General features: G+C 37.4%; 2 protein-coding genes across 6 annotated transcripts in view; both read left to right on the top strand.

The window, feature by feature from the left end:
* Positions 1-15,438, top strand: part of LOC106884257 (dynein regulatory complex protein 1) — a 23,599-nt gene extending 8,161 nt beyond the window's left edge. Inside the window, exons 9-19 of the mRNA XM_014935538.2 lie at positions 388-447; positions 867-941; positions 2,346-2,495; positions 4,266-4,360; positions 5,141-5,349; positions 6,502-6,591; positions 9,154-9,270; positions 10,147-10,364; positions 12,261-12,413; positions 13,036-13,138; positions 15,250-15,438. Of these exons, the coding sequence (XP_014791024.1) occupies positions 388-447; positions 867-941; positions 2,346-2,495; positions 4,266-4,360; positions 5,141-5,349; positions 6,502-6,591; positions 9,154-9,270; positions 10,147-10,364; positions 12,261-12,413; positions 13,036-13,138; positions 15,250-15,342 (1,363 nt within the window). The 3' untranslated portion in view covers positions 15,343-15,438. The remainder of the gene's footprint in view (positions 1-387; positions 448-866; positions 942-2,345; positions 2,496-4,265; positions 4,361-5,140; positions 5,350-6,501; positions 6,592-9,153; positions 9,271-10,146; positions 10,365-12,260; positions 12,414-13,035; positions 13,139-15,249) is intronic.
* Positions 15,439-20,153: 4,715 nt separating this feature from the next.
* The window catches only part of LOC106884256 (rho GTPase-activating protein 18), a 128,540-nt gene continuing 125,135 nt past the window's right edge, over positions 20,154-23,558 (top strand). For 2 of the 5 annotated variants that reach the window (XM_052967605.1, XM_014935534.2), the window contains exon 1: positions 22,046-22,557. The gene's annotated coding sequence lies outside the window, so the exon portion shown is untranslated. Of the gene's footprint in view, positions 20,293-22,045; positions 22,558-23,558 lie in introns of those variants that run through there. The other 3 variants (XM_014935535.2, XM_052967604.1, XM_014935537.2) reach the window with 3 other exon arrangements.

Raw genomic sequence — 23,558 nt, 5'->3', positions numbered from 1 at the left:
ATATATACAGACACACATACGCACGCACACACACGCACACACACACACATTTCTATTCTTCTCATTCCTTCTGCATTTGGAATATTAATGATAATACTAATGTGTATAGAGAGATTTTTAATGAGTTTTATAAGTTGCTGTGGTAATTAAAAAGTAATGATCAGATATTCACAGAATTCAGTCATCCAACAACTCGTTGGTGCCAATCATGCCAAATAGGAGGGAGTTTGCTGCTCAATCAATTTGAATTGGGAGCTGGAAGCCTAATGCTGTATCACTCAGTTATTTTACTGAGTGATACAGCATTGTATGACTGAGTGTAATGTATCTCTGAGTAAGAAAGTGTAGCCATATCTTGGATTACCAAGGTTTTATAATATTTTCCAGGCTTCAAGATGTTCTGAATAACATAAAGAGCAAGTTGGCAAAGCAGGAGAAACACTTCAAGTAGGTATCCATAGTAACCTATCGTTTTGGCTGATTATTTATTTATTTTTTTGTATTTTTTTTCTGTCATCCTTTTCCTTTTCTCTTTTTTGTTTTCCATTTCTTTTTACTTTATTTTTCCCTTTCTTGTTATTGTTGTTAGCTATGTTGTTAAGAAGCTTGCTTGCTTCCCATTCATGTGGTCTCGAGTTCAATCTCACTGTGTGGCACCTTAGGCAAGTGTCTTTTACAATAGTCCTAGGCTGACCAAAGCCTTGAGAGTGGATTTGGTAGATAGAAACTGAAAGAAGCCCATCGTATGTGTGCATGTGTGTGTACCCTTGTCACATGATTTGACTTACTATTCTCAATGCTAAAGGGTTAATGAATTTTCTGTAGTTCAAGAAAAAAATTAATACAGTTTTGGTTTCTACTTTCAGAGAAGAAAATCAACAACTTACAGATGATTACAAGCGTCTGACAGAACAGTTCCAAGACTTGGAAAAACGAGCAAAGTATTTATTTTACCATTTGTGATTCTTCATTTCTTGTATTATATTTGAGTATACAATGATATATTATGCAAAAGGATTAATTGAAAAACAGTAATTAAGCATCGAAAAGAATGGAGTGCTGTCCAAGATTGATGATTGTGGTTGGTTGGCGTTAGGAAGGGCATCCAGCTGTAGAAACTCTGCCAAATCAGATTGGAGCTTGGTGCAGCCTCCTGGTCCACCAGTCCTCAGTCAAATCGTCCAACCCATGCCAGCATGGAAAGCGGATGTTAAACAACGATGATGTGAAAAGAAAACATCTAAAGAAATAAACTGTACTTCCAGTTGAACTTCACTGAGAGAGAGAGAGAGAGTCCTAAGGGTTGGATATGTAGTGGTTAAAGGTGTATCAGAGGGTGTTGAGGTAAACAGAGGCGATTGGCATGTGGATGCCTTCGAAGTAAATGAATGACATTGATTTATAGTTAAAATAATTTATTTATGGGACTTGCATTTGCTATTGGTATACACAATTCTTCACTGCATGTATTTGTCATCAACTGCTACGAGTTGAGAAGAATAAAAACAGGGTACATTTATGGATGTGATGTGTTAGAACTGAATATGTTTTGTGTCTGTGTCTGCGTCGTTCATCTGAGAGAGTAGAAGGCTGTCTCGTGTGCAAATCCTTTTCTGCCTCTCTGTCTTTCTGTCTGTCTCTCTGCTGACCACGGTATTTATAACAGCCATGGCAGCTAGAAGGACTGACATACTGCAGGAGAGATTGTGTCTAAATAGGTCATCTCCTGTCCATTTGAACTTCGTCTGACATGGCTGAGGTCGTAGGTCAAAAGGAGATGATTTTTTGACAGGACAAAGCAAATTTCTTTCACACCTGTTCCTTCGTGGTGGCTCAGTCAAGCAAGAATCCTTAGATTCAGTTTCGAATCTAAGCTTGGTGGAAAGAAGTGTTAGTTTTTACAGACTTTATCCTTTGATTGTCCAAAGTGTTTTCATAAATTTACCCTAAACCTTCATGCTTGATTTCAGACTTTTGAGCAATCCTTGTTTCATTCCTTCTCATTTAAGTCCCAAGTTGCTCTGGTGGTCGGAAAAAAATTGGGAATGTGTAACATATACGATCCATGAATGACAGTGAAAAATATGTCCTCTGCATCATATGTAATACACAGAACAGGCAAAGGGTTAAGGATAATGAGACTCAAAGTTGAGATGATAGATAATCATCTATGGTGGTGGTGGTGGTTTAATTGGTTGAATTAAAACCTAGTGTATTACTGGTATTTATTATATCCCCATTCCTACACCCTGGGTGAGAAATACAAAAAGCCTCAATACTACTCTACACGTAGTATTTTCTCCTCCTTTTCTCTGAAATACAGCATCCAATTCTATGATTTTCAGACATTTCATGGCTATCGATCTGAAGAAATTCCACGACTTATGGTGTCTGAATGAAGATATTTGTAAAGACTTGCTACTGAATGGAGTTCTCAGTGCCCAGCGCGTGATCTATATCCAGCAGTTGGGATTAGAGTGGAAAGAGCCAAACGTGTAAGTATTCATGATGAAGGAATGTCTTGGTTGTTTCCAGGAACAATAGAAGTCTGTGTGAAGTTCTAAATACAAAATGTTCATTGTGAATGGTTCCTGTTGAATGGTCCAACCCATGCCAGCATGGAAAAGAAGAATGTTAGATGATGATGACAATGGTGATGATCGAGCACAAACTTGGTTGTGTGGTTTCAGGTTCAATCCAACTCTGTAGCATCTTGGACAAGTCTCTCAGCTTCTGGTCTACTGTTGCTTTATGTGTGAAATAAATATCCATGGGAGACCCATCTTTGCATATAGGAGGTGTCGAGGACCCTCCCCCTGGGGAAGAGGATTGGCCTGCAAGAGCCATGTACTGGTGCCACATGAAAAGCATTCATGCAATGCCACTTTAAAAGCACCCAGCATACACAGTAATTTGGCTGACATTAGGAAGGGCATCCAGCTGTAGAAACCATGCCAAATGGGACAATTGGATTCAGGTTCAGCTCTCCATCCTTGCCAGCTCCTGCCAAACGGTTTAACCGATGCCAGCATGGAAAGCAGTCATTAAATGATGATGATATATATATATATATATACATGCGCAGACGTGGCTCTGTGGTAAGAAGCTTGCTTCCCAACCACATGGTTCTGGATTCAGTCCCACTGCATGGCACCTTGGACAAGTGTCTTCTGCTATAGCCTCGGGCCGTCCAAAGCCTTGTGAATGGATTTGGTAAATGGAAACTGAAAGAAGACCGTCATATATATATATATATATATATATATAGATATAGATATAGATATATAGATATAGATATATAGATAGATAGATAGATAGATAGAAAGACAGACAGATAGATAGATAGATATGTATGTATGTATGTGTGTGTTTGCATGTCTGTTTGTCCCCCACCATCGCTTGACAAGCAATGTTGGTGTGTTTACATCCCCCATAACTTAGCAGTTCAGCAAAATAGACCGATAGAATAAGTACTAGACTTACGAAGAATAAGTTTGTTTGACTAAAGGTGGTGCTCCAGCATGGCCGCAGTCAAATGACTGAAACAAATGAAAGAATAAAAGAATATATATATATGTGTGTGTGATGCATATAGATGTGGATGGAACTTATGAAAGAGGGACCCAGGAAGGTATGAGGTAAAGTGTTTGAAGACTGATCTCAAGATACTGAGTGTTACAAAGGAGATGACAAAGGATTGAGGTGTCTGGTTCACTGCTGCAGTCAAGGAGACCTCACCCCTCTGTCTCAGCAGAAGTGATATCAGTGCTGGTGCCAGATAAAAGGTAGCCAGTGCACACTGTGGAAAGGTTGGCATTAGGAAGAGCATCCAGCTGTAGAAGTTCTACCAGAACAGATAATGGAACCCGGTGTGGCTCCTGGCCCTACTAGCTCTGGTCAAACCATCCAACACATGCCAGCATGGAAACAGACATTGAATGATGATGATGATGATGATGATATATAATTTTAATATAAGAAGATGAATTGAATAGAATCCTGTCACAGAATGTATGTGTGTGTGTATTACTCACAAGGCTTTGGTCTTCCTGGGGTTATAGTAGAAGATACTTGTCCAAAGTGCCATACAGTGGGATTGAACCCGCAACCATATGGTTGAAAGACACCCTTCTTAACTATACAATGACGCCTTTAAAAAAAAAGGTCATAGGCCATGCCCTTCATCCTCTGACAACACCTTAAAAAAAATATAGAACCATTCAGAAAGTTGAAATTGCTGCCATAAAAATTTTCTCTTCCAACAGATCTTTTACCGAAAATAAAGGACCAATAAAATTTGGTCAGATAAATCCTAGTTTTTCAGCAACCCAAATTTTGAGCCATGTTTTACTATCAAAAGGTAAGCTCTAATGCTTCTTTAGTTGTTGTTGTTGTTGTTGTTTTTGTAGCAAGTGATGCCATTAACTCTTAAGAAATTAATAAAAGAAATCACTATTCCTCTTGAAGGTCTTAGAATTTCATGATTCTTCACTCTACCACCTCTGCCATCATTGTCTTCATTATTATCGTTTTCCTTCGAGGACAGAATCATTACAGCATCAAAAAACAAAAATATCTTGCAGTATTTCGTTGCAATTCTTTATGTTCTGGGGTCAAATTTGCTTTCATCCTTTTGGGATCAGTAAACATTGTTCAAAGACTGGGGTCAGTGTTATCAACTAACCCCTCACAACAACTTTGTGACCTGAGCCCATCATCATCATCATCATCATCTTCATTGATGGTATTGATGGGAGAAATAAGAAAACGCCAACAGCAACAGTGACAGTCTTATTATTCCCATCAGTGCCAATACCATCTTCATCTTTTGCAGCTCTTGTTATCTCAATGCTGAACCAAACATGATTTGAGACCAAAATTTCATCCCCGGTGTCTGGTGTCTACAAACAAGCAGTTAATACAAGGGAGATAATCAATTCTTCATAATATTTGGCAGGATTAGAATTTTTAATTTAAAATTTAGGAATAACGTCAGGTTTTAAGTACTGGGTCTGGTCTGAGCACTTCTTGTGTAGACCTATTCTATATCTTTTTTGACATCTTCTTACCTGTTTCTATATAAACACACACACACACACACCTGTATTTTCAGAGGTGTATTGTTTTATATCCTTATTAGGAAATGTTGATGAAAGGCTGAAAAGCCTGAAAGATAGACCAGTCTTCCAGCCAATGACTTCTGCTGCAGAAATCGCATCTGCTGATGAGAATAAGAGAACGTCAAAAGATGAACGAATTGTCAAAATTGATGCCGCCAAAGCCAAAATCTTCAAGCAAATATCACCAATCACTGTCAAATCTATCTTAGAATTGATCTGTGATGAATCTGTGAGTTTTTAAGAATTTTATAATCAGCTGGATTTTCTCAGGTAGAGCAAAAAAATACATAGCATCATCATCATCATCATCATTCTGTTTATTATGTTGGCTTGAGTTGGATGGTTTGACAAGATCATCTGGTAAGCCCCTAGAAGATTGCATTGAGCTCTAATGTCAGCTTTGTCTTTGATTTCTATGGCTGGATGCCCTTTCTTCCTAGTGCCAACCACTTTACAGAGTAGACTGAGTGCTTTTTGAGATTGCCAAGTAATTTGCAAGACAGGGAAAGAACAGGAAAAATCCCTCTCAACTGCATAGTGGAATAGTATTTGAGAGGAGGGGCAGCTTTATGTTGGGTGTTGAGAAGATAAAGTATGACAGGAGCCCAAGCACAAGTGACTTACTATAGAGAAGATACATGATATTACAGCCTCATCATCATCATCATCATCATCATCATCATTTAATGTCGACTTTCCATGCTGGCATGGGTTGGATGGTTTGACTGAAAACTGGTAAACAGAGGAGCTGTAGCAGGTTCCAATTTGATTTGGCAGGGTTTCTATGGCCAGATGCCCTTCCTAATACCAACCATGCCAGGAGTGTAGTGAGTGTTTTTGACATGCCACTGGCATGGGTGCCATTGACCTGACACTGTCATCGGCCGCGACTATGGTCTCACTTGGCTTGACAGGTCAACACAAGCATGGTATATTGCCAATGGTCTTGGTCACCTGTCACTGTCTCCATGAGGCCTAACACTTGAACAGTACATATATGACATGTGTGTATACATAGTATTATGTTCTCTCCATTTCGTCCTCCATGTCAATTCCAGGCAATAAAAACTGGTCGATGGAGAAGTGGAAAAATGGAATGAAAAATTGGTAGATTAAAGGTCCTACAAGATAGATGGACACAATAGAAGTGAACACATATACATTGTAGTGTACAAAGAGGAGAAAAGTACTCAATACTTTTAGTAGAGTTCCTTGATTGATTCAAAGCTGAGGATTCACTTCACTGCTATTCTTTTAGATTCCGGGGGATGGGGGGGGGGCTCAACTTTGATCAGAGTTAAATAAACCCTAGGCATTGCCCTGTAATAATGATAAAAGCAATAATTTAAGTAACTCACATTTGTTATTGAAATATTTTCAGGATTTTCTTATTGAATTAAAACTGAACACTTTGTTGGAAAATCTCGAGAAAGATGAGAGAATGTTAATGAAACTCGACAGTGTGTTTTCTGTAAGTTGACATTTCTTTCTAAATATTTCTTCTTCTTCCTCTCTGTTTTAGATAAAATAAAGTGTAAACTTTCCAATATTGGATTCTCTCCTTATTCTGCAGAATAAGGACCCTCATTCAATGTTAGTTCAATGTTTTATCTTGTCGTCTCATATGGGAATTCAAACCTATCCAAGATTTGCCAGTCTGGTTCCTGACATTGCAGTTGTGGTTTACATCATTTTCTCTGGGCTCTTTTCTCCTTCATGGTGTTGATCCTGTTTGCCTCAAAGTCGGAGATGTTTTGGCTTGCATGAGCTTCTCCACTGGGCTCTATTCAGTGCTTCACTTCCTGACAGATATTTCATTAACACAATCAAATACTAATGGAAATTATGCAAAAAATTTACTTGCAAAATATATTAAGCACTATCATATCTGCCATCATTAATTAACAAGCAATCATTAATTGAACATGGAAGACACATTCCAAAACAAATTAAAACTATCGACTTGACTTAAACATTGATTATTTTGTAGTAAAGGTTGTTTGCCAACATAACATGGCAGTCCTGGTTTAGGACGAATGTTGCTGTAATTTAGCCCCAGGAGACATCGTCTCCTGCTGGCTATACGACACGATCTGTGTCCTTATATTTTCGAACAAGGGGATCTAGCAGCCCCCACTCAGTTCAAAAGTATAAGGACACAGATCATGTCATATAGCCAGCTGGAGACAATGTCTCCTAGAGCTAAATTACAGCAACATTAGTCCTAAACCAGGACTGCCATGTTATGTTGGCAAACAATCTTTACTACAAAGTACAGTTGCTGAATATCTATCGTTGTGAGATTTAGAAATGGTAATTTTCTAATTGATTATTTTGTCTCACCACTTGTGACCTGGTCATTGACACATTTCCATAATAAATGGTTAAGTAAAGTTGAGTCATTGTGTGTTTTTGAATGGTTAACATGTGTCAGTAGCAGAGCTAAATATTACAGATGTAGCTCTACTACATGTCTTTCAGTCTGTAATTGTTTTAGTTTCAACACAGTTCACCTCATCTTCACATGCCCTCCCTGATCTCATAGATCACCTTCTCACTTCACCCCATATCAAAATCTGCCATCCACCTGGGCAGACATCTCACTCACTGTGAGATCCGCAGGGATGGAGTGCTGCTTGCTGCCTCTCCTCCCCCTTCATCATCCGACGAAGCAACAATTCTGTGAACATCCAAGACATGACACGGCATTCCATCCACAGAGACATTATTTTTGGAATTAACAGCCATCACTGTCCCTCTGTTCCACCAAGGCAAATTCTTCTGCAAAGAGACTCTTAGATTTCTTCAAAGAATACAAAGCTCCTTTCTTCAAGATTAAGCAACATGGTGGGATACAAGAAAGATTAAAAACTACATGAGATAAATTACCATTTCAGAGAATGACAAGGGACCTCATCGAATGGTAAGATGTTGTGTTACTGTAGACCTAGCCAACCCATGTCAAGCGGTTGAGAAAAAAAACCAAAAGCACTTGAAATGGTGATGACTGAAGATTAAAATTAATTTGTTGATTAATTTTATCAAGTGTCACTAAGAAAAGTTATTTTAGTTTATATTTTTTTTTATTATTGCTTTCTTTTAATTATTGTTTTCTTTGAATTCATTATTTTACTTTGTTTTACATTCCCAATATTTCATCATCATCATCATCATTGAACATCCCCTTTTCCATGCTGGCAAGGGTTTGATGGTTTGACAAGAACAGAAGAGCCAAAGGATGGCACCAAACTCCATTGTCTACCATTCCTAATCCCAACCACTTAAGAGAGTGTACTGAATGCTTTTTACATGGCACCAGCACCAGTGAGGTTGCCAAATATGTGCAAGATAAGAGCCTTCAAATGAGTGGAGTATAGACTGAAGAAATGAAGAACGATGGTAGAGGGAGAAGACACACAGACAGAAAGGGAGAAATGTATATTATATTTAATGACTTTGAAAAGTGTCTTTCTTTTAGCTTTTCCTTCTTTGCAGCTGCAGGATTGTGGCCATACTAGAGCACCAGCTTCAAGAATTTTAGTCAAACAAACTGACACCCAAATTCCTACTTTTTAAGAAAAAACCTAGTGTTTATTCTATTGGTCCCTTTTGCTGAACTGCTAAGTTACAGAGACATGAACATACCAACACTGATTGTCAAGAAATAGTGGAGGACAAACACTCACACAAACACACACATGCATTTATATATATATATATATACACACACACACAATAAGCTTCTTTCAGTTTTTGTCTACCAAATCCACTCACAAGGCTTTGGTCAACCCAAGGCTATAGTAGAAGACATGTGCCCTAGGTGCCACACAGTGGGACTGAACCCAGAACTATGTGGTTGGGAAGCAAACTTCTTAGCACACATCCAAGCCTGTTTAAGTTCTCATTTGTATCCAAGCGAAAACCTAAACAGACATAAAAGACAAAATACATTAAACATGAAACCAGTTTTCAGCCCATGGAATCCAGATAGATTCAATTCAGCTCAATTACTTCTACTTTTCTGATTTTACAGGTCTTGGGAGTGACAACCGACAATGATATTCTACATCTTGCAACATTCTTCAGGCTTTCATCAGACGAATTTGAAGACAAAGAAGATGAACTTAATGACATGGAATCAAAAGTCGTTGTAAGGAATCAACTTTATTCTTTTGGTGAATTTGTTATGATTTTGCCCATTTCTTTCTTTCTTTCTTTTTTTCACATCTTCATCTGGGGAGATGGGACCGTTACATTGCCCCTTTTCAAAACTTTGGAAAGTGTCTATGTTTTTAAACACTCTACATATAAAATATAGACCCTGTTTTCAAAGTTTTGAAAATGGTCTGTGTAGACCTTCAAAATTTGGTAAAGGTTTGATATGGTTGAGCTTCTAAGGAAAAAGGGGACAGTTAGAAGGTTTCAAGGGCTCGAATTTTAGAAGTGTTTGAGTGAAGGAATGTTTAGAGTTGGGATTTAAGGGTGACACATTAGGTTGTTCTGAGAGGTGAATTGTTTCCAGAGGTGAATTATTCAAATCCCAAAGAATTCCTCTCAACACATGGCTACGATGCTTCCCAACTACTTCTTCACATGATCAGAGATGCTCATATTGTCAGCCACTAAGGGACATGCTCAACTGGTTAAGGTCAAACAACTGACAAGCAAATCTGTGGTATTGAGCAGAATATTTGCTGTGTCCCATCTTTTGTACCAAGACAGATAACACTTCCAATCAGTTAAGATCCGTATATTATTATTATTATTATTAAGCAAAAAAAGAAGAGTGCCATTGTTATCAAGTGAATGATATTTCAGCATCTTGCATGCCTTCCACAGGTTCAAAAAATAAACTTGTCGATCGACTTCATTTTTGGTAATATTTTATAAGATTTTATAACAATGGCACTCTTCTTTTTTTTTTTTTTGCTTCTGTATACTTACTGGAGGAGTTACCTCAATCCTATAAAATATTATTATTATTATTATTATTTTCTTTCTGTCTTGTAAATTTCTCTTTAAAAAGGACGATTCAAGTTCAAAATGTGAAAAATCATTCCTGGAACCTGAAATGTCTATGCACGCGTCAGAAGAGAGGCCCAGTGATTTTGATGAATTCACAGAGAGTCAAATTAGCATTACCACCAAACGATTAAACTTTAATGAACCACAACTTATTCATCCAAACGATGTACTAAAGGCCCTGCGATCTTTTGTTGAAAAACACCACAGTTTTGAGGATAGGTAATCTTTAATTGGGTTTTTGTTCATTACTCTTTCTCTCTCTCTCTATCTCTCTCTCTCTCTCCCTCTCTCTCTCCATCGTTCAGTTATTCGAGGCAAAAACAATACAAACGAAACATAGTAAAAAATAGTAACCATAACTAAGTTATAGAAATATGACATCATTACCCGCATCATTGGGGCAATACAGAATGTAATAACAATTAATTAATAAATGAGAAAATAAAAGGTGCTATTTAATTGCTTTCATTAGCTTACCATTGTTTCAGCTATTACAAACCATGCATCTGGCATGTGTACCATTCCAACACCTTAACTTCCTCAGAGCTTTGAGGAAGTTAATGAAAATGATTATGAAATTCTAGTTCTTTTGTCATTGATTTGTGTATGCATGCGTGCATGTGTGCGTGTGCACATATACATGTACAAGGGGGTTCTGAAAAGTTTCTGGTTTTAAGAGTGTCAGGAAAGGCCTGATTAGAGGCCCAACATTCCTAGGTTCTTTTATAGGGCTTAGAAAAACTGAAGGAACCACTGCAATATGTGTGTTAATCAGAGAGGGTAATATATTGAACAAAATCATAATTAACCCATCCTTCTGTGTTTTCTTTTAGCCAAAGCCAAGAACTCTTTAGCACCCCTTCTAATATATATATATATATATAACATGTAAGCCAATTCATTCTGTTGCTTGATTGGTTCATCAGTGACTAAACCAGTAATGTCACCAAACTTGATTGGTGAGGGTTAGGGTAATTTTGGGACCGCTTGCAGGAAGGAAAACTGTATCCATCAACGGGTGGAGGAACTCAGAAGAGTTAAAACCATCATTCAAAGGTAGATGGTGCTCACCATTCTTAGTGGAGGCAATCCATTTAGGAGAAGTAAATCTCTGAGAGTGAGATCTTGCAATCAGTGGATTCTATTTTGCACAGAAAAGAATTGTGACATGAAGACGTTACAGTTTCATCTGTGGACGATTAATAAATAAATAAATAATATACACATGGGAAGAGGTAAAGGAATGCCAACTATATACACATACACATGTATGAATATATATTTACAGAGAGCTAGAGTGGTGGTGGTGGGGGGGGGGGTGATTGATTTTAATGAGCTTGAATAGGTTACATGTTTATGGGTTATCAGAGATCAGGTAAGATACCTGATAATACCTGCACAATTAAGAAAAAACAAAACACAGAAATATAGTTTGGAAGACATATATTATCTATTGAAAAGCACACAAAACAGTTAACTTCATTTAAACATTTATTATTTGATGTCAATATTTTTGTCACACCAACTGCAACCTGGTCACTGACATGGAACCAAAACTTTTGACACCAAAATATCAAACCTAGGCACCAAACTGTTAATCCATTAATCATGAATTAACAGAATTAACATTTCTATTAACGATTTAACTTTTAAGTTAACCTTGAAAATCATTATCAGATTAATTAACTTTTATTACATTCAACTTCCGTTAACTCAAGTCAACTTCAGTTAACTTCAACTGAATTGAAGTTAACAGATTTTATAGTTTTGGTGCTTTTTAAAGGTGTTTTTTAGAGCAAAAAGTTATTTTTAGTTTTTTCTATTATAAAAATTTTTTTCTTTAATGAAAATTTTATTCTATAATAAAAATTTTTCTATAATAAAAATTAACGTTAATGGTTTATTGATAACATCCATTACATTAGGAAATAATTAACTGATTAACGGATAACTAAGTTAACTTTTCGAATAACGGTGCCCATTTTTGCAAATTATATATGTTGAACAGACAGATTAGATGCTGTAATTGTTTTACTTTCAACTCGTGGTTTCAGATGAAATCATTGCAAGGTTTTTGAAATTCTCATTTTTATGCCATCTTTCTCATTAACACAGGAGCAAGAGTAAATTAACATCATTCCAGTTATCCAAAGTTGAGCAGCGAAAGGATTCTTGTGACAGCATCTACTGGAAAAAGTATTATTACGCATTGAGTAAAGACCAGGAGAGACTGTGGGATGCTTTAATTAATGGTCTTGAAAAATACCAGTAAGTGTCACGACCTTTCTAGACTGGACAAAGGGCATCTGTGGAGATACAGTGTCCATGTTGTTGTTTATATTGTCATTTTGGTTGTGGATTGTTTGCAGTGAGAAGGCAGCTGTTAGCATGCTGGATGTAATATCTTGTGCTGTTTGTTCTGGACCTCTGTGCTCTTGGTTCAAATCTCATCCAAATCAACATTCTTTTCATCACTTCAGGGTTGATAAAAAAAAAAAAAGGTACTAGTCAAGGGATCTGCTAAAGGGTCAGCCAAGGGTCAGCCTTGCAATGTTTGTTGCCATTCTTTGTGTTCTGACAGCAACACTTGCGATGCCATTAATGCCAAGTCAGTGGACTTTTTCTATTTCTCGCAGGTCGAATGTGATTATTTGATTGTTCAATGTCATAGTAAGAAGGACAAAGAAGCAGTGAGTATTAGAGCAACAGAGGCAACACAGGCAGTGTTGAGGAAGGCATAAAATAAATAAAGAGGAATCAAAAATATATTTGCATACATTTCCAACCCACATTTGCCATGTGTGAGAGATAAATTAGAAAAAAAGAATTATTGATTTTTTTTAATCTTGCTTTTTTTTAATTTTATTTTTTTCTTCACTCTTGTTTTCAGTCAGATTCTCCAGGACAGAGCAAATTTAATTGAAGAAAATTCTGGACTTCGACAACAAAACCATGAACTCAACATATTGTTGCATCAGTATATCAATGCTAAGGTAAGGAGATCAAATATTACCAATGACATGTACACACGCACATGCACACACATGCACACGCTCTTTTACTTGTTTCAGTCATTAGATTGCAGCCATGCTGGAGCACAATCTAGTTAAATAATCAGCCCAGGGCACAGTAACAGGAGTTGCAGTGGGTATAAATGCACCCCTAAAATTTTGCAGAGAACAACAAAAGCACTTTGAACATTCTAGTTTGGACCTAGGCTTGCAGCCCCTAAACAATTTTTATTCCCACACTTTAGGGCCCAGTATGTGTGTTTTCTTTTTTTTCAAATCTGGTTTTTCTCCTGCCAAACCACAGTTGTGGAGATATAAACAAACACAAACTGAAAAACGCACACAGACGCACACATGCTCAATGAGCTTCAGCACAGTTTCTGCCACCCAAATTTCCTTACAAGGTATTTTGTCAACCTGGGACTCTAGAAGACATTCGTTCAAGGTGTTGTGCAACCTGATTGATTGATTGACCTTTGACATGGTTGAACAACCAGTCGGGATTCACTGGACAGGTTGTACTATTCATCCTTTTTGTCACTAAACACAAATAAATACAAAACACGGCTTGTTAGACCTCCTCCGTTCCTGAGTCACCATCTCACCCTTCTGCACCAATCTGTCACAAGGTTACCACGTACAGCTGAGCCAAATGGAACAACGTAAAATGAAACGTTTTGCTCAAGAACATAACGAACGGCCAGTCGGGGAAGTGAAACCGTGATCTCGTGAGTGTGAGTGCAACACCCAAACCACTGAGCCACACGCTTTCCACAAGGAGGCCATTTTATTTCAAAGGGAACTTCTTAACCATTTGAATTAATCTAGATAAAGGATGTAGTGTTATGACATATACACATCTTTTTACAATGGCCAGGTTAATGCTGTTCGTGTTTAAAGGCCTTTATTCTTGTATTCACTCAAGTTATTAAAACTGTTAATCATTTCAAGTCCATGATTAAAGAGTTGCCTCCCTGGAAATGCTTTGTGACGTTGTGTATGGTTTTGGTGGTTCGAGTGTCTGGTTCGCAACCATTAGGCAGTAAGTCGGGCTGCGTGTTGTGTTCTTGAGCATGACGCTTTATTTCGTGTTATTCCAGTTCACTCAACTGTAGAAATGAATTGTGACGTCACTGGTGCCAAGCTGTGTCGACCTTTGCCTTGCCCTTGGATAACATCAGTGGCGTAGAAAGAAGAGGCCGGTATGCATGGGCGACTGCTGGTTTTCCATGAACAACCTTGCCCAAACTTGTGCCTGGGAGGGTAACTTTCTAGGTGCAATCCCATGGTCAATCATGGCTGAAGGGGGTCCTAAAAAGAAAAGATGCATCAATGCACACGTGCACAGATACACACACATGATTACTTCTTTATTTTTAGCTTTCTCTTTCTCTGTCTCTCTTTAACCCTTAAAGTGCTGGGATTTGCACTCGCATAGCATGGACTGCTGAGCACATTTTATGAAAATGAGACTACCATGCACACACAAAAAACAAAAAATAGTTAAAATATCTTCTTAGTATATAATGGTGGCAAGTTTTACATCATCTGAAAAGCCATTAGTTGAACTATTACTACCAGCACAAGGGGCCAGAGGAGCTGGCAATCGACCACGATCGGAGGGTGCTTTTTATGTGCCACCGACACGGAATCCAGTCAAGGTGGCACTGGCATCGGCCACATTCAGATGGTGCTTTTTACGTGCTACCAGCACAAGGCTCACAACTACAATTTCCATTTGATTTGATTTTGATATTGCTGATGTTGACGTACTTGACTCAATAGGTCTCCTCAAGCACGATCCAAGGTACTTTTGAGCAGGCTGGTTATGTGACACTGGTGTAGGTTACAGCTGTGGACTCACTTTACTTGCCGGGTCTTCTCAGTCACAGCATACCTCCAGAGGTCTTGGTCTTTTGTCATTGCCTCTGTGAGGCCCAACATATACACATGTATTTATGTACATGTGTGTGTGTGTGTACATACATGCATATATATATATATTCAACTTTGCATGAGCTGACTGAAACGATATATTTCATTTTACTATGTACTTTATATTGTACTTTATATGCTTATCTTTTGTTTTTCAGGTGAATGATGAGTTACAAATTCCTCCGACTAGAGTACTACAATTGAATTTAAACAACTCAGAAGTTGAGCCAGAGCAGTTTGTCTTTCATTAGTCAATGACAATTCTTATTTTTAAAAGAAATAATAATTTGTTGGTCTGTAAAAAAAAAAAAAGTATAAGAAGAATTAAAACAGTCTGAAATGGAAAACAGATTTTGTTTGTCGTTATTTGTTGAATTGTGAAAGAGAAAAGGTTTTAATGCAATGAGAGAAAACTATAAACACACGTCTCCGTTGGCAACTCCATCCCACAGCTTCAAGATGCAACACATGAACCGTTTCAAGTTGGTACCACACTCACTTTTGAGATTCTATGGATTCTTTTTCACTTCCAATCCTAACCCTTGATACTTCCTAACTTTCTCGTCCTCTGTCTTAACAATATTTTGGTCATTTGGCTCTGTCGATGGAGGTCCATTCTTTGGACTCCTTCAGTAGGAGAAGGATATCTGGTCAGTTATGTTGCAGCTTTTTGTCTGTATATATTAGAATATATACAGGGAAAGTTTCAGTCAAACCGTCCAACTCATGCCAGCATGGAAAGCAGATGTTAAATCATCATCATCATCATGGAGGAAGAAAAAGAAGAAGAAGAACAACAACAACAACAATACCTGGTCTGAGATTCGAACCTGTAATCTCTCGACTGCGAGTCCGCTGCTCTAACCACTAGACCATGTGCCTCGACTGCCTACATGTATGCTACTGATAATTGGTTGTTTCTAAAATGCCTGTATGTCTTTTATTCTGTCAAGTATGGCATTTTGTTTATATTCGCTGACAAATGGTCTTGGGAAACTCATGAATGTCACAATTTCTCATTGTGTCACTTCATTTAAATCCTGAAGACGTTTAGTGGTTGTAGGGTTAGTTTTATCAGTCATCAGCTTCATCATCATCATCATCATCATCGTTTAATGTCCATGTTCCATGCTGGCATGGGTTGAGTGTGAACTGCTGTTTTTCCTTTCCCAGTGAGGTAAATAAAAACTAATAGCTTTTATCGGTTATTGAAACAGCTTAGATTTTTCCGCTTGCCAAGGATTTTGCTTTTGCTTTACAGCCATCACCATCTCAATTCGAAAATCTCTTTATGCAATGGTCATCTGGCTCGACCAGTCTCGTGGCAACAGGCCACTATGGCCTTCCATCTTTCTCAGTCTTCCATAAGGGTTGCAGCTTGAAATCAATTTGTGCCACGGCTGCACTTGTCATCTTTTAAGTTGGATCTCCTGGTTTTTCTGTGGCCTACCTTTTGGTCTCTTCCCACCAGCTGATAACCATGTTGTTGCTGTTCTTGCTAGGATATTGTCCATCGTTTGTAGGACATGTCCTGCCAACTGCATTGCTCAGCCCATAATAACCGACTCAGGTGTGTGGCTTTGGCTTTTTGAAGCACTCCTTTGTTCGTGATCTTGTCTTGCCATTTAATGCCCAGCACATTTCAGAGACATCTTTGTAGGAAATTATCAATCTGTTTTTCAATCCTGGCAGTATTCTTCCAGATGTCTGTCTTTGACATATCTCTATAAGAAAGAATCAAGTTTGGTAAACTTATAACGGATCACCCCTGCAATTCCATCTTAAAATCAATATGTGCCCTACTGAAACTTACACGATCATTGATTTTTGGAAATATATACAATGTTACTTTGATCACGATTATCAAATATTAATTAAAAAAAAGAGAACCAAAAAACATAAAAAAGGAAAATTGCTCACATAAATAAATGACTTCATGAATAAATGATTTCAATGTTAGAATAGGTTTTAGTGACACAAATAGGAAAATGGAAATTAAAAGATGAGGATGTTCGTTTTTTTTTTTTTTTATTATTTTTATTTAATCAGTGGAAGTAACAGATTCAAGGGCAGCTGCTGCTGCTGCTGGTAGTGGTGGTGGTGGTGGGAATAGTGACAGCAATATGACAAGTAACGATTGACTGATTGATTGATTGATTGATTGATGATTGATAGTGACTTAACAAGCATCTCGAATGTTTAGAGGCTGTTTGATAGGTTTGATGAATATTGTATGTACATCTTCAGTCAAGCAAATGAATAACGCCTACAGTCCAAAAAAATAATGAAAATAAAAATAAAATAAAATATAAAAACAACATCCCAAACACTGGTAACCATGTTATTAACTCCATGAAGTCCATTAAGAGAGGAAAGAGGAAGAAACAAGTGACAACAGGTAAAAATGACAGAAATGGATGATAAGTAATCATTTATTATGAATGTAATTTAATCACGTATTATCATCATTATTGTTTTAGTGTCCGCTTTCCTATACTTCCTTGGGTTGAATGGAATTTGTTGAGGTAGATTTTGTACAGCTGGCTGCTCTTCCTGTCACCAACTCTCATCTGTTTTCAACTAAGATAATATTTCCTCATGACCAGACATGACTCGGAAAACTGGCAGTGAAGGACCCCACCTGAATGATGGTGACACTTGTTTACGACTATCACACCATGTCAAGACAAGGGGACACATACACACACACACACACAGTGCATGCACCCACACATGCGTACAAAGACATACACACACATGCATACACAGACACACACACAATGTAAGCAGGGTTAAAATCCTCTTGATGCACATCTGCTTATTCCAGTATTGCAATTCCATATGTAACTGTCATATTGATGTGAGGTATGCTTAAGAATTGGAAATTCTGGAGATATTTTAAAACAAATTATCAAATATCAAAACAAGAGGTCATACCTACACCTTAATATATACATTTGTGTGTGTATGTGTGTAGCCATACATACATACAAATACATACATACACACACACATATAAGTACATGCATACACACACATATATTCATACATACATACATAGTCATACACACACACACACACATCTATGCATTTAGATATTCATTTATATTTAGGTTCGTTAAACCATTATTACTCATTATTCTACCTTTTATTACTCACACTTGCTTTTCTATTTGGAAAACTGCCAAAGTATTTCATCCACATAAAAATAATTTAGTTTCTGATGTAAAAAAAACAAAACAAAACAACAGATCAATTAGCTTATTAAATACATGTAGTGACACAAAACCAACTTTTTATTAATTAATCGACATGGCTTCCTACCAAATTAAACAACAATCACTCTGCTACTTTGAAGATATTCAAACAAAAGAAATTGATAATTATTGATACAAAAGATGAATTTCATATAGACATCACAGATAATACAATATTATGACTTTAATACATAAGGAGTCAATTAGATAAAAGTCTATTTATATAATAAAGCAGTGAGCTAACAGAATCACTAACACATTGGACAAAAGGTTTAACAGAATTCCTTCCGGCTCTTTTACATTCTGAGTTCAAAATCCTGCCAAGATCAATTTTGCTTTTTATTCCTTCAGGGGGTCAATAAAATGAAGTTCAGGGATATAATTGACTTATCCCTTTTCCTCAAAATAAATGACTAAGGTCACAACAATCCCTATTCAGAGAGATTGCTGTGATCCCTGTTCAGGGAGATTGCTGTGACTGCAATCACATGTGCACCTTGGAAACCAGGTAAACCAGCCTTACGAGTTCTGTGGCCTTAGAAAACGAATATATATCTATAATAGGTCTCATTTTGAAAATAGCCCTTCTCCAAATCTTCCAGTTGGACAGCTCTCACAAGCCACTCATCTGCCCTTAGCTTCCACAGTGACCACCAGATGAAGGATCGAGGAACCCTATCAAAGGCTTTCTCCTTAAATACCAAGTACAGTGCTTTATTTCTGGTTAAATGTTTCCTGAAGTTGCCTTGCTTGTAAGGCAACTTCAGGAAGTGCGTTTCCCTGGCACAAGACCAAACTGCATCTCATCTAGGTTAACTCTCTCCCTAATTAGTTGAGCAATGACCCAATCCAGCAATTTGATAATATAAATTGTTAAAAAAGAAAATGAGTTGAGGATTTATTTATTTGTTATTCTAGCGGTATTTAGTAATAGCTCTTTACATTTTGAATTCTGGTGAGGTCGGTTTTGCCTTTCACCCCTTTGGGTCAAAAGAAATTAGTACTAGTCAACGGCCAACTACATTTTCCATCCTGTGGCATTCAAGACGTTTGGTGGGGTCGGACCACTTACTGCGAGGTTCCTGTCTTCACTAGCAACTCGCCTTGCAGAGGTAACTGGTGAGGCTCATGAAAGTGCTTGACTGTTCCAACGCATCAGCCTCGCCATCACCCGTGGCAACGCTGCAAGCGTGCTGGCATGTCTCAATAGCCATTAGAGAGGTTTCCCAGTGCCCCCAACTTTTCGACCCAAGGTGGTGAATTGTGTTGGTTTTTTCTTTTTCTCTTTAATTTTTTCAATTGTGTTCTCTGTTTTGTCCAGTTTTCTTATTTAATCTTGTAAAACGGAAAACACTATGAACGCAATAAAACTTGAGTAATTCTCTAACGACGATCGTTGCTTAGTCCAATGTCGTCCTTGGCTGAGCAGACACGATCAAAATTATTCCAGTTGTAATCAACCCAATTATTCAGACATACGATTCCTTTTCCTTTTTTTTTTTAAGACGTAGGATGCAGTTTGTGGGCAATATGACTGCTATTTCTAGCAGATTGAACAAGAGGCTCTCATGTTAGAACAACTCTTCGTGCTGTTAGGATTGTGTGTGGTGGGTATGTATGAGAGTGTTTACTCCACTGAAATGTTTAATGATAAAATGGGTTAATACGTTAACACCAGTCCAAGATCTTTTTTAAAGAAAGAAACCATTCTGTGATGTCTACATGTGTGTGTGTATGTGTATGCACGTAAGACTATACGTCTAAGTGCGAATACGTGAAATCGAGCCGGTGTGTAAGTAAGGGGGAGGAGAGGGGGTGGAATCCTGCTGTCGGCGACACCGATTACTGGATCCTTTCTTAACTCTTTCTTCTGTCGACTCTGTTGGATGATTGGAGGCGAGTGATAATGAAAGTTTGGCAATAACACCAACAAACAGATCACTGGTATGAATAACTATTATAACTTCACTAATTATACCAATTAATAACTTTATTATAAAAATTATTTGGTTTGTTTTACATAAATTTTGGTGAGGGGAGGACAATAAGGACCCCTCCCCCACCTCCCAGCTTACAAAATGCCGTTAACTTTACCAATAACAACAACAGTAACTATTATAGTTCTAGCATCAGCAACAACAGCAAAAATATTAAAAGGATTCATAAACATAACCTAATAAAGTAACGACAACTACGAAGTATTACGAAAATAACAGCCACGACAGCAACATTGGCACGAATAACCGCAACAGCGGCATTGCAAACATCAAAATTAATAAACTTCTTAACCCTTTGCTTGTCTTGTGTGTTACATGATAAACAGAACACATTTCCTTGGCGTCCATCTATCAGATATGATATCCATTACCATTTATTTTCTCAACCACCAGAGTAACTTGGCTTTTGTGAAGTTTTAGATTACTGAGAACGTATGAAACATTGGCTAATTAAAAGCTTGAAATAGAAATTTAAAAAAAGCATGTATATTTAAGACTAACTTATGAAAATGCTTTGAACAGGCAAATAATTGACTTGATCACCGAACAGTATTAATTAACGAGTGGGTCGTTTCCTTCCACTTCGATGTAATTCTGTGGAAGTTCTCTGAATTGCTCTCTTTATCTAATTAACCCCTCACTCTTTTCTTCTAATATATTGAATTTTTCTTTCCATCTGTACGTTCTCTCTCTCTTTCTCTACGGGGGCACCTGGCTCTCTTTTCTATTTGTAGACCTTTTTTTTTTGTCCCTTGGACAATTCTCTCTTTTTTTTATATATATATATAACTCTTGAATCGTAGAGGAAGGTAAATTGTCCCTTCTCTCTAAGTTCTATATCAGTTTCCCCCTCTCCAATTTTCGTTTCTTCTCTCTCTCTCTCTCTTTGTTCTGTGACGTAGATATTTGTCTCTGTCTCTCTATCTCACACTAATTCGTTTCTCTGAAGCGAGAGTGAGAGCAGGTTTTATCTATCTATCATTTCCCCCTCTCACTTCTCTAAGGAGAGAGTGAGAACAGTTAATATCTCTTTGTCTATCACTTCCCCTCTCCATCATATTCCCTACTCCATCTCTCTATGTCGCACTCTACCTATCTTTCTCTTTGTATCGTTACTATTCTCTCTCTCTCACTTTTTCCTCCTCTTCCCTATATATTACTTTACTTCTCTTCGTGTCTCCCCCTCTTTCTATCATCCTTTCACACACACACACACACTAATCTTGTAATGGGCTCTATCGATCTAAATCCTCTTCTTTATTTCATAAACTTCTAATTTGTTGGTTCGAATCCTCCTCACGGACACATTCCCTGCCACCAAACATAAACAAACTAAAATTGCAACTTTTCACTGGGTAACTTCACAAAACTTTTAATATTATTTCCATAATCATATCTTTTTAAGTTTTCGTTATTTTACTTGGGAAAAGAATTTAATTTATAAAATCGGGCATATAGTTTTAATATTTTTTAATTAATAAAAATTTGATATGTAAAAGAAAATATAATTTACATTTAAAATATAATTACGCGCACCATGGATAGATAGATATATAGATAGATAGATAGAGGGGAATAAAAGAAACCGGAGTGCTTGTATATATGTGTATGTTTATATATGAAATGTCTATAATTACGTGTACCTACCAACGTCTTTATCAATGTGTGTGTGTGAGATAGAGAGAGAGAGGGGGAGGGAGGGAGAAAGACAGGAGGTGACGACGGAAGTGGAAAGTTGATATAAAAAAATATAAAAACTAATCGACAAATAAAGAGCAAAAACGGGAAAGAAAAACCTTTGTCAGTTGTGTCTGGACAGAGTGTACTTGTGTCAACCTATTTACTTTTAAAGCAAGGATAATGATGGAAATAAGGTTGTTGTCGAAGCCTAGCATGACCAACACAAGTGACCCCTGACTGACGGAGAGTCAAATGGGATTTGCTAGTTGATTAAATTTATTAATTAACTTTTAGGTCCGAAGTTTCGCTGGTTGGGTCACATTTCAAGCTATATACACTCAACTGTTCCTCCCTTTTCTGTCTCTCACCAAGCTAACCTGTGACTAGATTTCATATATTCATAATCTTGAGCTGAGTTACTGAACAACTTTCTTCCTTCCAGTTACAAATTATAAGAAGACATTCTTCGTTTGAGTTCTGCGGCGGCGATTCTTTTTACCCTTTTTCTGAATACTTTGTTCACCACTTTGTGGTAAGTCACACTTCTTATATATATATATATATATATACACACAAACAATGTATCTATGTATGTGACTACACAACTGTGCCTATATGTATATATATTCTTTTATTGTTTACTGGGGTCGAGACTCCAATACTTATTGTTACAGTTCAGAGCTCTTTATCGATTTCTAATTATCGAACGGTGACGTTAAGGGATGTAAAGGAACAGAACATAAACAACGACGGATTTGAGACCGGTCTCATATAAACAGAAAATACAGACAGACATACAAATATGCACATACAAATATGACACGGTTTCCGCAGAGTTTCCGTCTAACAAATTCCATTAACACACAACACACACAAATATATCTTGGAGGGTTTCCGCAAATTACTGTCCATCGGATGTTTTATATTTTGTTCCCACCCCAATTCTGTGGTCTTTTCCGGCGAATTGTTTCAATTGCTATGACACCCGTCTGGTGAGGCGGGTGTTATCGTAAAAATAATACCATTTTCTTCGGATGTATACGTTTGAAGCAACATAGAACACAATTCTGCTAAAAGAAAAAGTTTTTAGGGGTGGGTGATTCGGTAAAAGTAAAGAATACGCACACCCGGTGTTTAGGGATTAGGGTTAGGGTTTTTGTTACACTGAAAACGGGTGGTGCCGTATTCTTTACCCCTGCCGGTGATTCTACCCTTCACCCACTTCCTTTCCACAATCTTTCACATTTAATGTTTTCTCGAAAGTTTTTCAGATTTATTCCGAGTCAAATCTCAAAAAAAAAAAAAACATAAGGAGTGGGGGACAGGATCCCCTTTCCCATTGTGGTGCCTAAAATATACACATTCGAAGAGATTTTTTTCAGAGTACTCGGATAATTCCTTATCCTATTCTATACGAATATCAATTCTTCTTCTCTCAATTTTATTAGTCAAATCTAGACTAGAAAACACCCAACCAAGGGAAGGAACGTGTATGGTAATCGAACCCTTATGCACTTGACTTGAAAGCAAACC

Source organism: Octopus bimaculoides, chromosome 4 (genome assembly GCF_001194135.2).
Source record: "Octopus bimaculoides isolate UCB-OBI-ISO-001 chromosome 4, ASM119413v2, whole genome shotgun sequence".
Classification (NCBI taxonomy): domain Eukaryota; kingdom Metazoa; phylum Mollusca; class Cephalopoda; order Octopoda; family Octopodidae; genus Octopus; species Octopus bimaculoides.
The sequence above is the reverse complement of the archived record's forward strand: the minus strand, read 5'-3'. Positions and strand labels throughout refer to the sequence as shown.